We start from the raw sequence: 18,158 nt of genomic DNA, 5'->3' as shown, positions 1-18,158 counted from the left end.
GAGTGTCGTCTTACAACAACCAATCACAAAGCACCTCCAGGCCACAGAGGAAAAAAATACATTAAGTCTTATTTCTTATGGTACATGCGATTGTACTGATTGTTCTGTGAGACTCAAGAGGCTGTACACATGACAAGTGAGCAACTGTAACACTACAGCTACACTGCAGGTGGTTTAGTTATGATAGATGTTAATCAAATTTTAAGTCGCTCTCAACTGGCAGGTACGTGAAGAGGAGGGTATTTTGATATTTATAGGCATGTGCAAATGGGTCATTTGATCATAGACTGCCATCTGCAGGCCAGGGTGTATCTCCACTCTTCACTGAGGGACAGAAAAGTCTGATCAGCAGTAGTCCGAGCCCAAAATAGAGAGTAAAGGAAACGAAAGAGGAGCTAAAATAATAAAAATAGTTTTTCATTTTTGAAATGCAACCATGAAGACCCAGAAAGAGTCTCAAACTGCTTTGGAACAAAATGATTTGTTTCTGCTTCTTTAATATTGACTTTTTGAATGACATACCAACTCTGTGGTCAATAAACCAAACAAAACAATACATAACATGTAACATTAAGGGGATAAAAATATTTTGAACAAAACAAAATCCATAATTAGGACGGACTGATATCAGATGTAATTCTTTTACATCATATATTCTTCAACAAGTGTGGTTGACTTCAGTTTTCTTTTTAGCACTTTCAGCTAATAATATCACATTCCCTTATGAGAGGAAAAGTAACAAATGCCTTTGGTTTAAAACACCAGAAGGTTCAAGATAACAGTTCAAAATTTGGGGTTTCAGACCTGCAATTATTATAATTAACTTAACAGCAACAAACAGGAAGCGAAGAGAGATTTGAGGATAATTCTGATATCAGAGGTGCATTAAAGCTTGGAATGACCTTGTTATGTGAGAAAAATAAAGCTCTGTGTCAGAGTCAAAGGCACCATGCTCTCAATGTGCTATAAACCCTGCTGTAACAATGCAGAGATTTGTCCATATAGATCATACTGACAATCAGAAGACAAATAAAATACAGAAAATAACATTATTACTTTTTGTTCAAATCGATATTCAGTCTCTGTTAACAGTATAATACTGTTGGAAAAACAAACAGAATTATTTGAAAAGCAAAAGAAGGTACATGATGACTTACATTGTAGCTTCATTGTTTAAAAAAAAACAAAAAAACAACAACAAAAAAAAACAAGACATTGAAGACGTACATTAACAGCTTGATGGTATCCCAGCAGCCATCTGCTGTCTGGTGTGTACCAGGATCCCATGATGGCCCACTGGGTCATTACTGTTTAATAGCCCTAGATAGTCTAGAGCCTAAACACAGGCAGAAAACAGATTGTAAATGCACTTTTGCTCTTCAGTGTGTATCTGAATGTGTGCATGTGTAGACAGTGATCCTGCATCACAACATAAGGCTATAACTGTGAGAAACGCACACAGAATACACCTGTGTGCAATATGGTGGTGACACCACCAGGTCCACTGTCCGCATTTCACTCAAGAATGAATATATTATTTTGGCAATGTAATAGAGTTGTGATTTCAGAGCAGTCCTGAGTCAGTTTGTCAACATGAATGGCTGAACAGTTGTAAGAGATGTGTGTTTGTACGTTCACGTGTGTTCACTCAGTTCTTCTTCTTAATGTTGGGGCCGCGATTGTTGAACAGGCTGAGCCCTGATTTGCCGTTCCCGTTAGCCACTCCGCTGACTGTGACTCCGGGCTGCTGGAGCACCTGGTCCAGCGTAGTTTTCTTAATGGCTGCTGGGGAGATGCGCTCCTGATCAGCCAGATACTGCAGCTCTCTGGAAGAGGAAGAGAAAGCCTCGTGTCAGGTGTGCAGTATAATTACAGGTAGTGTGTGTGTGTCATATTTTCTTCAATATTGCAACTGTAAAACCTGAAAGTAGCAACATATTTTACTGCACTGTCACATACTTGGAATTACTTGACATACAAATGGGGCCAACTAAGAATCCTGCGCCTAAAATATTTTTAGTATATTTCTTATATTTAAAATTTAGTACCTAAATGTTTGTTTGAGAAAATTCATTCTGATCATTTTAATTTATTCAGCAAAAAGCAAAAATGAGTCAATTCCATCTTCATAAATGAGATGACCTGCTGCTTTTCGCTGCCTTTCATATTACTGTCCACTGAATAACTTTGAGCCTTTGATCAGAAAAGGATAATCAATTTGAAGACATGAATTTGAGCTTTGGAAATTTGTGATTTTTAAATTTTATAGACTAAACAGTTACTACTACTTATTTGAAAACACACTAAAACCCAAAATTGTTAATGTAAATAAACCCGACACTTTCACACTTTCAAACAGCTTCATGTGAATTCTGATAACCAAAAAATGATGGTAGGCAAGAAATGTGTGCGTGCAGCTTGACCGTTGAATGATTTTAATTTCCAGTTGCGACCATCTTACCGTGTCCTGATGCATGAAGCCTCCACTGCATTGATCAGGAGGCTGCGAAAGCCTCCACTCTCCAGGACGTGCAGGGCGTGGATGGTAGCGCCCCCTGGTGAGCACACGTTGTCCTTCAGCTGGCCAGGGTGCTGCTCGGATTCCAGCAGCATCTTAGCTGCACCCTGAAGAGAAAGAAATAAGGATGTTAGTTAATCTTTTATGCTGTTATGCATCATTGTTATTACATGAAGGGAGCACATATGAATTATAATGTAGAATCACATCCGATGATGTTCCGAAATATTCCTCCCAGTCTGACATGCAGACACTGTATGTACGTCAGACAGTAAAATCTTCCCAGACAGACGTGTTGGCTTACAACAGGCTGAGCTATGACTAAGCATGTAAAGTGTCTTTAGTGAGTGTTCCTCACAGACAAATGTGCAAACAGGAGGAGACACTCAGACCAAGCATATTTACTTTCTCCAACAAATAACAACATCTGAAAAGTCTCTTGCAGAAATAAAGGCGAAACACAGAACATTGCTCATGAAAATGCAGACAGGAGCTGAACACGCTCAGTACTGAGAAGAAGACAGAGCCTGAAGCAGCTGCCACAATTACAAAAACAGTTTGAACTGAATTATTTCCGGTAATCCATTTTGACAAATTGAAATTTCTTCTTTTTTTCTTTTTTTTACCGCTCAGACCCTGCAGGAAAAAGGTTACAGGATGAAAATGTGTTTGTGTTTTTATTTTTTGGAGAGCCAGAAATACCCTGCAGATGCTTATTTATCTAGAGATTCATCATTTTATTAAATTAAAGTCAGCAATAGAAATGTTGTGTAATGAAAATCGTCCCTAACGTGTTCTCTGCCTTCATAACACACACACAAACACACACGCTCGCACACACACACACACTAGGCATAACATGACTTACCAAAATGGCCTGAGCTCCAAGTCTGACAGCGAGTCTCCTGGGCAGACCCATCTTCACTCCTCCGTCTGCTAGAGCATCCAATGCTGTGAACGCCTGTTTGAACATAAACACAAACACAGATTCACAGACTGCTCAGTTTTCCCTTGTAAGGCAACAATCTGATCTTTACCAAACCTACACCCATTATATAAACTAATAAAGATGTTTTTTTTTTAACTTTTTGGTGAGATAGGTGCAAATAAATGAACTTAAACTAAACACTCTGATATATCTTAATATTTAGATTAGTGATAAGTCCAGCTTTCATTGTTTCGGTTTTATTTCATAAGTCTACATAACATGTGGCAGAACAATCATTTTGGTTCTCGACACTGGTAACCACAGAGTTGCCCCACTGCCTCCTCACAGACAGGACAGACAAACATGTTTCAACACTTAAAGACAGCTAATATAAACCCACTGACATGGTTACTCTTAATTTTCTCAACCACTACTGTCTGCTACACTGTACATTTGAAGTGACTGTTTTAGGGAAGGAATGATTGAGACCTGGAAAAACAGGCATGTCAATATGACTTGTGAACACAGATGGCCTGCCTTATATAGTTCTAATGAAAACAATTATTAGTGACAGACAGACAAATACTAATTTTTCAAACTCAAAATAAGATTCAAATTAACCACTTCAGCAGGATCTCTGTGCAATGACAGAGGGAAATTGAGCAACTTAGACAAGTTGCTCAGTTCTGCAGCTAGAATGAAATTCAGCTTGAATGTCATAATGTTTTGCAAAGTGCTTCAATGTAACTGCGGTCTTCCCTGAAAACATCTACAAGTTTTGTCCACAAGTTGAAGTCATTAGTTTCTCCATCAACTGTTATAATTAATCCAATACTGTGGTTTTTAGCTGTTAGTAAAACATCTTCACCTGGATATTTTGTACAGAATGCTTTGTTGTAATTATTATCACCTTTTACTCTGATTCTGTGTGAATCTGTCACACCGCTTTTAATCACTTACATAGGCGGGCCCACTGCCGCTCAGCCCGGTGACAGCGTCAATGAGGTCCTCCTCCACCTCAGTGCAGTAACCTACACTGGCCATCAGCTGCTCCAGTAACTTACCGTCCTCGACCTAAAAAAAGGAGGACAACATGCTGATGAACAAGGTTAAAAGTGTGGAAATATTAGTCAAAGCAGAAGTTCAGTTAATACCTTCTTGTACATTTATCTGAGATGCAGTTAGAATTGCACTCATATAGTAAACGATAAAATGTCTTGTTGTATTCATTTGTTCATGAATCACTTGACTCTCTTCTTCCTCCTGTTCCACCGCCCCCTGTTTACCTCTGCATGAGTTCCAGTAGCATACACTGTAGCTCCCTCTTTCACTACCACTGGAGTATTAGTCATACACCTCATGACTTTAGGAGTTGTACGGTACTGAAGCAGCTTCTGTGAAATGACAAGAATGGGAATAATAGAAAAGGTGTGAAGAGGAGACAATATAATTTTTTTTATATGATGGAAGCATGCCAAAACTGCTTGATGGCAGATTAATTTGAGGCAGGGAGGATGAGAGAAAACAAATAAGAAGGTAAAAAAAAGACCTGGAAAGGCTGTGTGTGGATGGTTTTTAAAGTTACTACATGGAACATTCATTTGTTTTGACTTTGGACAAAAGCGGTAGTGTTTTCCTGGAATGAAGACTTAATTTCCCATGAGCACCACCTTTTCGTGTCATGAAGAGCATGTGCACTCTAGGTAATGTATCTACTTGTGGCTATGTAAGATTGATAATTGTAATATAACAATGGTGAAGTAAACTTACACCAAGGTTATATGTAAGGCTGCATTCACACCACATCTGTCAATCTAGCGCCTTCCTGCAGGGTTGTGCAGAGGTGTGGGTGTGTTTATTTGTACTTGAGAACGTAACAGCTGTGAAACAATAAGAAAATAACATTTTATTTCTCAGATTCACTCCTTTGTTTTAGATACCCTGCTGCTCACTCTCTTCAGACAGCAGGTGTTTAGAATAACTACTATACATAGAAACAGCCAATTTTATTGCTGATGGTTTTGTTTGCTTGTGTAGGTCATATAGAGAGGCATCATGAAACTGTTTCATAACCAGTTAAAAGTTCCGTGTAGTAACTTTAACTCGACCGCCTGTGAAACTAATAAGTGGATTACAGAGCAGGAGAGAAAGTGACGGAGGCGGACCTTCTCTATGGAGCTGATGGTGACGCCTGCAGCACATGAGACTATGAGATGACGGTCCTCGATGTCTGGCCCGATCTCATCCAGAACGAAGGGGATGATGTGGGGCTTCACAGCTAGAAAGAGAACATCGCTCTTATTGACCGTCTCTTTGTTGCTAGTTGTCAGGTTCACTCCCATTTTCTACAGAGGAAGCAGGAAAGAAAGAAAAGGTAAGAAGAATGGAAAAAAAACAGGCAGACAGGTGTTATTATAGCAGAAGATTATAACCTCTCAGACAAGCCCCCCCACACACACACACACACACACACACACACACACACACACACACACACACACACACACACACACACACACACACACACACACACACACACACACACACACACACACACACACACACACACACACACACACACACACACACACACACACACACACACACACACACACACACACACACCTGTCCACCACTTCCTATTTTTTGACACCCCACAATCATGCAGAAACTTGTCTTCTCACCCTCAGCCCCGACACAGTGGGCAGGTCTGTGTCTGGGGAGCTGGCTGTAATCCTGTTTGTAGCAATCACACCTGAGGAGGGAGTGAACAGAGGAAGTGGAAGAGTGAGGTACAAGCGACGGATAACAGTCTGAAAACAATTAGGGAACTATTTGATGTGAAAAAAATTAACAAAACAAGGAACAGGTCATATACATGATTTATGCATTATGGAAATAACTGTGCAGATGTATATGTGCAGAAATAATGATTGTAGGGCAACATGTGCATGTATGTGAAGCTGTGGCTGTGTTTTATCTGCATTAATAATACTGTATGTTAAATTTGACATCTGTCAATTTAGATTGAAGACAGCGGCCTCACCTGCAGCCGTGAAACCCTTCACCAGTGCGTGAGCCAGCTGGCCCGCTCCAATGAATCCAACACTCATCCTGTCAGATGATGTGGTTTCTCTGCCCTGAAAAAAAAAAATCTGAAAAAAAAAAATCAGAAAGCTGTTGCATATTTTCATTTTGTTGATGGACAAAAACAGATGGACAAACCAAAAACCTACCCTAAAATACATTTTACTTTTCATGTTTGCCTAACTGTGGAGTCAGTTTTAACTTGTTTTTTTGTCTTTCGCTGAACTGAACAGCACAGCTTTAGGGATGATGTCATCTAGAGAAAAATGCTAAAGCTGGTCCATAGCCAGTGAATGATGATGAAACACATCCTCTGATGGTCTGACAGCACCCATGGGTGAATTTACCAGGATATGGACACATGCTCTAAATAAGGGTTGGCCAAACTACGGCCCGTTGCCTGTTTTTAAGTGGCCCCGCTTGAATTTAAAAAAAATAAAATGGAATATGGCCCATTAGAGCACTCTAACAATAACTGTATGGACATTGCACTTCTTAGTTTTAACATCAGATGTCGCTGCCATTTTAAACAACTACTAAACGGACTATTGCGATATTATTCATTGCCGAAAACATTTAAAATGAGTTTTGTTTAGTTTTTTTAACTACGTTTACCTCAGTAGCTTTAACATGGTAAAAAAGAGAAGATGGAAAATTTCAGACACGGTGGGAAAATGTATACTTTTTCACGTAAGTCACAGAAAGCAGGACACTAAGAAATGAAACATCAGTCCTACACTTCGTACACCGCGCAGGGCTAAACTGACAGTTATCCTGTTAGCTCAACAGCCGCAGTTTTTTACAGATGGTGACTTTGTTAGAGAGTGCCTCGCTAAAGCTGTTGGGATAATGTGCCCAGAGAAAACTCAAGAATTCAACAACGCCAGTATGTCTAAAAAAAACAGTTGCTCAACGAGTCAAAGACAGCTAACTTAAAACAGAAAGTGTCAGGCAAAGCTAGTGCATTTGGTTTTTACTCAATGCTACAGACACAGCCCTGCTGTTAATTTCTTTGCAGGACAGAATACAACAAGTAAGGACATTTTTGAAGCTGTATCCGCTGCAGTCAAAGACATGAAACTGCCCTGAGTTGTGTGGAATAACAACAGATAAGGCTCCAGCAATGACAGGCGAGCAGATTGGGATGGCTGCTGTGGTGTGCACGAAGGTTCACGACAGTGGAGATAAAGCTGCTAAAACGCACTTTGAACCGAGGCAGCTAAGTTCAGTGATGTGATGAATGTGGTGCCAAAAATTATCAATCTAATTCGAGCACGTGAACTCAGATTTCCAGGCTTTCCTCTCTGAAGTTGATGCTGAATATGAAAGATAATCTACCGCTCAGATGTGGCTCAGTTGCCGCTCTGGGCAGAAAGACAAACCTCTTCATGAACTGAGTGACCCTCTATGGTTGGCAGACATGGCTTTTTCAGTTGATCTGACGAGCCGACTAAACACACTGAACAAGAGCCTGCAAGGTAAAGATCAGCTGGCAGCTGAAAGTGTTCTGTGAGAAGCTCGTTCTACTAGAGACACAACTTCAATGTGGCGCACTTCTCCACACTTACAGCCGCTTTTCCCAAAGCAGCAAAGGTGAAATATGTGTCAATGATCACATCTCTTCTGACAGAATTCAATCAGTGCTTCCAAGACTTGCCATTGAGAAAGACATCATGCTCTCCACAACGCCCTGCTTGATGTGGCAGAAGTGGATGAGAGTATGGAGTATTGGAGGTTATTGAGATCTGATGTGATGATTCTCTGAAGAGTCTACATCAACTTCTCCACCTACAAGAGTTCTGAGTTTGGGAAAGGCCAGGTTACCTCTGATGAGGCGCCAAGCTGCAAGAATAATGCATCTATTTGGCTGCACATGCGTATGCCAGCAAACCTGTTCTGTGTTGACTCTGAACCAAACTAACTGACACCCATCTCTGTGATGATCACATCAGCAAGACTCCTGACGTACCAGCTATTCTTCAGTCCAAGGTGCAACATCGCTGCTCTGATGGAGTGAACTGTTGTTCCCAACATTGGTGTGTTAAAAATGTATGACACATAGCATTTGATGTGCTGACAAACCCAATTACTTCACAGATTTAATCAAATTTAATAAAACAATATCTAACAAACAGCAGCCTATCTGATGTGCTAATAAGCCAACAGAGGCTATGTAACAAGCATATCATAATACAGTTTACTTAGCCCTCCCTTTCCTTTTAAACATCACTTTTTTACATTGTTTACAATTACATCAGTCAACTCATGGACCACCTGCAATACCCTCTGGGCCACCACTGACACACACACTCTCTCTCTGTCCGTTTCTATTAATGTGAATATTAGAACTTCTGTAACTGTATTTATTCTGTCTTTTCTGCTTCTTCGGCATCCTGAAATGCTTATTCACAAGAATTACCTGAAGGATCAATCTGAATTCTTGCAATAAAGAGACGCTCGGGGCAGATGGATAGTTGTGGAGGAATGTTGGAGACAGTCTTGTCCCTTTCTTGATCTTTTCTCCTGTTCTAATTTTGAAAACCAGCCGTTGGGTGAAATTATCTCTATCTTAACCTCTTGGCACAAAACCAATAATTGACCATTTCTGCATGTTCTGACTGTTTTATCCTTAACAGCCTATCTACAGTTTTACACATTGCATCATAATCATTGAAGTGGACACTGAGGCCATGAGCCGTATTCACTAAGAGTTGTGGTGGAATTTTGAAGGCTGTCTTGTCACTTTCTTTTTTTACAGCTCTCATTTTGCAACCAACTTTTACATTTGCATTGCTTTATGAAGTTTTGAGGTTTAAAGAGTTTTATATTATTCAAATTAAGACACAGAAATGCCAACTGTTACGTGTGAGCACATCAATAGTTAATGGCACAGGGATTTTCTGGTATAAACATTTTTTTTCTTGCAGGGTAACTGGTTAAAAAGTGCATTGTTTAATACTGATTGGCCCCTGACTCCTTATATATTTCTGTATGTGGCACACAGCCAAAAAAGTTTGGCCACTCCTGCTTTAACTTAAAATGAAGTGGATTTGCATGCAATAACAACAACAAGACTCTTGAGCCCAGAGGTTCAGTCTCAAGTTCAATGATGTGATCACATCTTCAAAATGTAAAGCTTTGATTACCAGCTGAGGAGGACATTAAAGCTTTATAACGCTGTTGTTTAAAATCACTGCATTGTCACGATGTTAACTCTGTTTCAGTGTTAAGTCACCTGCTTAATGTCTGCTAACTAGCTGGTAGTTTATCCTGTGTTACCATTAACGCTCCAGTGATGCTGATGATAGCATGTGTGTGCTAGCTGACAACCACCAGTCTCCGGCTAGCTGCTCTGTTAGCCAGAAATGAATGAGAAATACGAGACGTTTATATAAACTAGAGATAGTTACCTTTCCCTAGATGTTCCAGCTGAGTCTCCTCGACTGACAGATGAAAGTGGACTACGTGACCGTTATTTTCCGGCGTCGGAAAAATACACAGAAACCAACACTTTTTGTGTCAACGTGGCTTCCTTTTTCAACTCAACACCCTCATGAGCGCCACAACCGTAACAGACAACAACATTGACCAATCACAGCAGAGACACTTCGAGCTTCTGACCAATGATACACTAGATCATCGTGTCTGGGCGGGGCTTTGTCACGTCACGCCCAGTTGCATCAGTCCTGTGTCCCCAGAAGCTGGCAGGGAAATGTAGGTCAAATATACTGTTGTAAAGAGTAATGAAGTAGGTTAAGTTTATACTGGGCTAAGGCAGGTATGACAGCATATATTTAGACCCTGTACTATTTATTCAACACAGTATGACTGGACCCAGCGTGTTAATACTATACTTAATACTATAAACACTATAAAGCAGTATTTATGATATTATTATAGGTAAGATTTCTGTTTCAGTACTGTATGTTTTCTACTATAGCTACTATAAAGGTGCCTCTTGATAGCCACTAGAGTGGCCTTACTTCACCACACCTTTGTTATGAGTCAATATTTAAAAAATGCAGAGCCAACCAGACCTGTTTTAAAATATTCCAGGTACAATTGTCTGACTACTAAAACCATCTGTTAAATAAATAATGCCATCATCTTTGATAGACACAATGTCCATATATGAACCTTTTTCAACCCACATGTTAATAGGCTACCAGGTCAAGCCTACTATCAATTATATAAACAACACATTTTTTTTTACGATCGTTACAATACAAAACTTCCAAGGTATCAGCGACGTGTTGCGCAATACGATGCAATTAAGGCTTCGGTCACTAGAAGAAAGGTCTTCTACATGTTGTGATATAATAAATCTGTTTCGAAAGATGAAAACTGTTGTAAATATGGGTACACAAAAATAGAACAAACAACTCAACAACAAAAAAGAGAAACCCCACATAATGGATGGTGATCAATCATTAATAAATGTATTATCAAATTCTGGGTGAGTGTACCTGAAGAAACTTCATAGCTAGACCTTTAAACGAGACATTTTGTGGAATCCCCCCCCCCCCCCCCCCCCCCCATCTCACACCATAATCATCATATTTTCTGCTACTGTGTCTGCATTATTTTCACCATAGATTAATGTTCTGATTAATTTATCAATTAATCAGTTTGCCTGTGAAATGTCATCAAATTGTAACAAAATGCCCATCACACATTTCCAAAATGTTCAAATATGTTTGTCAGACCAACAACAATTATTATATATGACAAAGAAATGCATCAAATCTACACATTTTAGATGCTATAACCAGAGAGTAGTTGGTATTTTTGCTTGATATATGCCTCAAACAATCAATCAGTAATAAAAAAAATTGCAGATTTCTCTTCTGACCGATTGATCCATTGACCTATAATTTCTAGTGCCTGTACAAAAGGGTTAAACAACAGTGTAACTATGTCACAGCAGTTATCTGTTTTATGACTAATATTGTAAAATACTGTAAAAACCTGCAGCTGTGATTCATATAGGGACAGTGTGTGATATACCAGAGACCCTTACCAATATTATTTATATTTTGCACTGAAGACCACATGTCAGGTCCTCTCATGCCGACAGAAAATCCCATCCCATGTTCAGTGAGTTGATCATTTTGAATGCAAATGCATTGAGATTTGAATGTGAAACACTGAAATGTTTCAGGGGACCAGAAGTGGCTTTTGATATCTGAGGGACCTGAATTTGAATGAAGGGTTGTTATTCTAACAGGAGACTATGTGCCGGTGCTTTTTCCTCTCCCTTTAGATTTAACAGAATGTGAAATAAAACAGAATCGGACGGCGTGTACTTTAATGAGCTGTGGAATTTGAATACAGTTTGGCTCCCTATCCCTTGGTAGTTCACTAATGCATATTCTCAAAATTAGCCATGAACTTGGCCTGTAACTGTCAGTTTGATGTGAAAATCTCCCCCTCTGCACATTTTAATCGGACCGACCCTGCTGTCTGTCTGCATGTCTTTTCCTCCCCGTGTTATTTCATGACATACCAGGCCATGCTATGCTAAATTTACTCTCCACAAAAGGTACTGTATGTCTCCTTTGAGGGACCACATTCCATTTATATTCTCACAGTGCTGCTGGACAGGAACGCAGACTGAAGGGTTGCGTATGCTCCTGTCTATATATAAAGCAGAATGCATGGCCTGAGGTTGCACTCCCAAAGCACCAGCTGTTAGGATACTCTTCCTCTTCTTGCTGCTGGGCACACTGATATAATCCATCAATAATTCTCTGCAGATGTACATCCCAAGTTCTTGAAACAGACATTTGTCCAAGACCATTGTCAGGATTTATAAAATAGTGAGATGATTAATCCAAGTTAATCTAATTGTCAATTGTATCTCATTACATGCGGATTTAAAGCCTTCTCCACACTGCAAACATTTAAATCTGGTGTATAAACACCAAATTGTTGTGAAATTCAGTTTACCCTTCATGCAGAGTACTACACAAACAGTATGTCTTCTTTGCTTTTGAGAAGCCTGTTACAAACTGGAGGTGCAGTGTTAATAGAAGTGTTTATTTAGGAGGTGGAGTGTCTAATGTAAGACAGTGTCAAATGGCATTGTGGGAAGTGTAGGATCCAGCTTTTCTGGAGCTTAACCCAAACATTATAAAAGATATCTTGGTCTTTGCTGCTGTGATTGTGACCCCAACTTCAGAAAAATACAATGGAATACCTATTTAATCTAATATTTTCGTTTGGAAGCAGTCAAATTCAAAGTTATTTAGTCTAATCAGAGATCATGTGTAATTCTTTTGTCTCTGTAAAACCTCTTAAATTCCCCAAAATAACAAATATAACCTCAGTGTCCTCGGCAGTAGCTCAGCAGCCCTGATGTTGCCTCTCTTTTCTTTTGATTTGTCAAATTCTCTCCCACTGTGTTTGTTCTCTTTCAGAAAAAAAAGAAAATTAAGAATACATGCCCTACAATGATTAATCATCTTCTGATGCTACAAAGTGCACAATAACAGATGGAGCAGCGTATGAAGGGTTACTGCACAGCGTCCCCTTCCCCTTGTTGCATCAGTTTGTGGAATAATTTCCAAACACTAAACTGTTCTCCAAACCTAACCTCAAACAAGCTGAAAAATTCAGTGAAAATGTCAGTGATGCAACTCTCATTCTGTCTCACTCACACACAGATGTACACACACAAAGTCAATTTACCACTGCCTGCTTCTGTTCTATCTATCACTCAGACTCCGCATGTGTGCTGAGGCGTGACAACACTCATTCGGTCTTTCTTTTTTTGACAAAATCCCAAGAGGTTTATTAAAAATACCACAGCGTACAAATCATTTTTTCCCTCCTTTTGCATTTTTGGCACACAGTGACAAGCGGATCTAGGTGAAGCATTCACAACAATTTGTTGCTTTCAGTGATTAGGGCCCAGAGGTGTGTAGTACATGTCTGTGTTCTGTGTGTGTGTGCGTGTGTGTGCGTTGCGTGTGCGCTTGACAACTTAAGAAAGAGAGCAAGATTGAGAAAATGCAAGAGAGAGAGAGAGAGACAGTAGCTTTGTCGAGTGAGAGAAGATGTGCATATTTAATATCACAGACAGGCAGAAAATCTTTCCCTGGTGTTCATACGTCTCCCTCTTGGAGTCTGAGACAAGAATGAGTGACAAAGACAGAAAACAAAAGAAAAAGACAGCAGGGAAGTTAAGGCATCCAGTGTAATGTCAGCTTTCAATTCCGTGCCAAACCCAAAACTAATAAAGGATTTCCCAAAGCACATCACAAAAACAAATCAGACTGAAAGTCCCAACAGGATTTAGAGAGATTGTGCAGTACATAATGTCTGTATTTCTTCTTTCTGTTGAACAAGTATTGAGCAGAATGAGAATGAAAGAAACCAAAGATTCAAGAGGCAAAAACTAAGACTAATAGGTCACACAGAGATATTTGTTGATCATGCACCTTTTTGCTGGTTCACTGGAGCTCACCAACATGGTGACTCAGTACTAAAAGGTTGCCAGGTTGGTCATCTCTGTACTTTGACCCTCTAGTGGAAATGAACGTGAATCAAGAGATGTGTGTGTCTACAAACCAAATTGTAAAAGTCTGCTAAAAGCTTCTCAGCTTTGTAAACACTGACTGCATGTGAGGTGCTATTGTGTGTAACTTTGTATATTGTATGTGTTTTTTGTTTTTTTTTGCATTGTGTTATTTGTTATTGTGCTGTTATATGTTTTAATGTTGACCTACTGAAGGGACTGCAGATGAATATTAGCTATACATGGTCCCAATAAACAAATTACTACTAAGAAAATAAATCCTTTGAAATTTGACTTAAACTTTTGCTTTATGAATCTATTTATTTGTTTTTAGTTTTTCCAAACAAAAAACAATATTGAACATAGAATTTTAACTAATATGCAATATATAAAGGAGACAAGGCTTCAGTCCAGCAATAAAAAGTGTGAAATACCTACAAATAAAAAGCTGACTTGAATCTCACTATCAGAGGATCATACTGTAAATGGATTCAAATCCCAGTTTTAGAGTAATCCACTAAATTTGGCTGTATGTTCTGGAATTGGTAAAGCTGACTACAAACAGCAGCAGCTTTTATCTAGAGCTGCTGCCCCGCCTCTCTCCAGCAATGTGACTGGGAGTTTATGATATATTTGATCCATTTTGGAAGTAAAAACTAATCCGTGCAATAAGAGTCTTGATTACACCATTCCTACTGCAATCATTCGATCAGGTTGTGGTCCTATCACCCTTAAACAATGTTTGACCAATTTTGGGGGGAAAAAGACCTTTAATAGCCAACATTAAACTCAAATAAGAGCTGACAGTTGTCTATGTTGTTGCAGCTGCATTCAAAAACATAACAGAACATTTCTATTACAGATTGATGATGTGTGAACTCCCTCAAAGGTCTAAAGCTTGTACATCGTATTGTTAGACGTGTCTGTTATTTTGTCCACCCATGAAATTGTAATCATTTCAACTCCAGATTGAATGTGCTACATTTAGATCCCTGTGAGCGCTTCCAAAATCAACACTTGCGCTGTTTTGTGTACAGTAATTTCCTACACAGTAATAAGCAAAGGGGAGCTGGCATAGATTCAAATCCACTGGGACCAAAGACTTCAACAATGTTCCACACAACATTTGGCAAAACAAACGCCAAGAGCTACTGTGGGAAGCTGACATCAGCAACATGAGACATAAATCATGACAGCGAGCCAGCAGTCCTCTGTCCCTCCACGTCCCCCCGGCTGGAGAATCAGGGAGGAATGGTTATGATGGACACCTGTCGCAGCTCATCTCTGTCAGGCGGGTTCAAAGACTGAGGGCTGTGTGAGCATGTGTGTGTATGTGTGTGTGTGTGTGTGTGTGTGTGTGTTTGTGTGTGTGTGTGTGTGTGTGTGTGTGTGTGTGTGTGTGTGTGTGTGTGTGTGTGTGTGTGTGTGTGTGTGTGTGCTATGTTTAAGACAGAGGCCCGCAGGGAGTGAGATGTAAAGTGAGTGCCAAACATGGAACAGCTGCTAAATGGGGATCCGCAGAGGAGCAGGGAGTACACAGGCCTTAATGGATGTACAGATTGTTCTGTGGCAACACTGTACGTCAGTTTCAGTGGTGGCTTTTTCTGGGTTCTGTCATATTCTACTGATGTTACATCTCACTCACTATAGCACACTTTTCAACATTAAAACATGTACTCGACCACAAAAATGTATTTATTGTTGCAAACATCATCATCAGTCTATGTAAATTCCCCTGAAATCCCCTGCACTTCTGTTCTCTCTCTCTTATCATTTGTGTTTACCTACTAATGTACAAAAACTGGCACAATGTTTGAAACTGCAAATCTCTAAGATACACAATGACGTTTTCCGTGGTCTTACACAGATTTGGATACAAGAGCAGCCAACTGGTGTTGGATTTGCTGCTGAGCCCCGAGACAGTTTTGGTAGACGTATGCTGTAGCACAGTGGCTTCCCGAGGACTTAATATAATACATCTATAGCACTCACAGATGTGACAGGGGAATACATCGATCCTGGATTAGAGAGATGAGATTCACTGAGGTGACCAAAGCGGAGAGGGGAGAAGGATGGAGAGAAGGAGGAGGAGGTGGCTGGAATGGTGTGTGAGAGAGAATTAGAAGGAGAGGGTTAAGAGAAATCTTAATGGAGAGAAAAGGAGAAGAAGAAGACACTGCAATGCTGAACTGTGGCAGTCAGACCTATTCTTCTGTTTTATTCCAGTGAAACAAAGAGATAAAGGTGCCAACAGAGAAGGTGGACGACAGAAAGGCCTCTGTCGCTTCTCTTTTACCCACAAAGTTGCTGATGATCTCCTGTTTTATGCACTCAAATTGACGCAATGTAAGAATCGTATCCTTGTCCTTATCCTTATCCTGGTACAAGTGATGAATTTGATGGAAAATATCAGTGCTGACCGAGAAGGGATGATAAAAAGAGACTGAGCAAAGGAGATATTAAATAAATTGTAACAGATCCTGTTTTCTTCCATTCACCTGAACAACACTGGTGCTGCAATACAAAATGAATCAAATTTGCTTTTATGTCTGCAGAAAGATCCATGTAAAGTCTGTATGTAGTTCAGATGATTTTAGTTCATATATAAAGGCACAGGCTAGACAAGGAAGTGGTGATGTTGCACACTTACAAGAAAATGTTGAAACATGACCATGTTGTTGAGTGATAGTGTGCTGATAAAATGTGCTTGCAGAATTTTTATGTTAATAATAATAATAATAATAATAATTTTGAACCTATTGTTTTTATTTGCTAATTTATTATTTGGCCACTTAAGGGCAGTGAAACACAGTATATGCATATTATCACCCACAAGTTGATATGCAATAGTAATAACAATTGCCTCTTGACACATCTAGCAAACACAGAGCGAGCTGAGTTGTATTTTGGAAAGTCTGACAAATTTAAGTGTTCACTCTCCTTTTAGTTCTGTTTTGTTCTCCACCAACTCCTGAGGGTGTTAGTATCAACTCGAGCTGCCACAGCAACAAAAGGGAGACGCCCAATATAGAATTTTAACAAAAGATCATTCATTAAATGAAAATTAATGAATTCACAAACTACTTAACTAAATATTTAACAAAACATGTGTTGATGATGTAAGTAGAGTCAGTGGTATGGGGTGTGCATGGGTGAAACATGTATGTGCATGGTGTGTGCAGAAAAATAAACTAAGGCAACATAACCCAAACCACCAGATGCCTGTAGGGAGGAGCAGAGAGCTACACAGCAGCAGCAGCAGCAGCAGCAGCAGCAACAGCAGCAGCCACAAGCCGTCAGACGAAAGTGACCCAGCCTGTTAGCTGCAGCCAGGCTTTATCCCTGGGAACACCAGCATCAGGTGCTCCTAGTTGGGAAATGAGCCACCTGTGAATAAGTAGTAAACCCCACGATGACAGGGGGTCATCACAAGGAAAATATCTGACTCTTAATAATCATCATCATCGTCATCATCTTAATCATAACATCACTCAAAATCATAACCATAATCATAATAATTGTAATAATATTTTTTATTTATATAGCACTTTCAAAACAACTGTTATCAAGTCCTTCACAAAAAAATAAAAGAAAGAAGGAAACAATCAAATACAAAATCGCAGTCAACAAATAAAATACCATAAAACAGTTACAAATAATGATAAAATAATGGATAAAAGTAATTTCATTAACACATAAACTTAAAATAGATAAACAGATAAACATGTAAAATAAAAAGCCATATTGTAGAAGTAAGTTTTGAGACACAGTGTAACAGAAGGTTGTGTATTTTCTTGTCTAAGTGCTGGTAAGTTATTCCAAAGGGTTGGAGCCCTGACAGCAAAAGCCCTGTTGCCCCTGGTCTTCAGCCTTGACCAGGGAATAGCTAACAGGGCCTTATCAGAGGATCTCAAACCACGGTCTGGTGAATAATGATTTAGAAGCTCAGCCAGGTAGCTCGGTGCCATACCGTTCAGGGCCTTAAAAGTTGAGAGAATGTTTAAATCAATTCTACACCAGACAGGCAGCCACTGAAGGGAAGATAAAATAGGGGAGATATGATCATGGTTTCGTGATTTGGTTAATCGTCTGGCAGCTGCAGCTGT

The 18,158-nt window shown here is 39.6% G+C and overlaps 1 protein-coding gene across 2 annotated transcripts; it reads right to left on the bottom strand.

Moving 5' to 3' along the window:
* Positions 1–486: 486 nt before the first annotated feature.
* Positions 487–10,067, bottom strand: pycr1b (pyrroline-5-carboxylate reductase 1b). Of its 2 annotated transcripts, none has more exons than XM_062428075.1 (9): positions 9,944–10,067; positions 6,493–6,601; positions 6,131–6,201; positions 5,612–5,791; positions 4,733–4,840; positions 4,407–4,520; positions 3,387–3,479; positions 2,462–2,625; positions 487–1,826 (listed from the first exon to the last, which is right to left on the bottom strand). In XM_062428075.1, the coding sequence occupies exons 2-9, from the start codon at positions 6,557–6,559 to the stop codon at positions 1,649–1,651; spliced, it is 975 nt and encodes a 324-aa protein (XP_062284059.1). In that variant the 5' UTR covers positions 6,560–6,601; positions 9,944–10,067; the 3' UTR covers positions 487–1,648. The 2 variants fall into 2 exon arrangements, with proteins under 2 accessions (XP_062284059.1, XP_062284058.1); XM_062428074.1 differs by having other exon boundaries at positions 6,493–6,586.
* Between the last annotated feature and the right edge of the window lie 8,091 nt (positions 10,068–18,158).

Source organism: Scomber scombrus, chromosome 2 (genome assembly GCF_963691925.1).
Source record: "Scomber scombrus chromosome 2, fScoSco1.1, whole genome shotgun sequence".
Classification (NCBI taxonomy): Eukaryota; Metazoa; Chordata; class Actinopteri; order Scombriformes; family Scombridae; genus Scomber; species Scomber scombrus.
Note: the sequence above shows the minus strand (reverse complement) of the source record. Positions and strands in the feature narration are given on the sequence as shown.

What these genes read in the sequence shown, in the direction of transcription:
- pycr1b (XM_062428075.1), bottom strand. Translation starts at nt 6,559, where the DNA reads ATGAGTGTTGGATTCATTGGAGCGGGCCAGCTGGCTCACGCACTGGTG. An exon ending in CCACTGTGTCGGGGCTGAGG is followed by an intron (nt 5,792 to 6,130) that starts GTGAGAAGACAA and finishes CTTCCTCTGTAG; the next exon opens with AAAATGGGAGTGAACCTGAC. An exon ending in CTACTGGAACTCATGCAGAG is followed by an intron (nt 4,521 to 4,732) that starts GTAAACAGGGGG and finishes TCCTTTTTTTAG; the next exon opens with GTCGAGGACGGTAAGTTACT.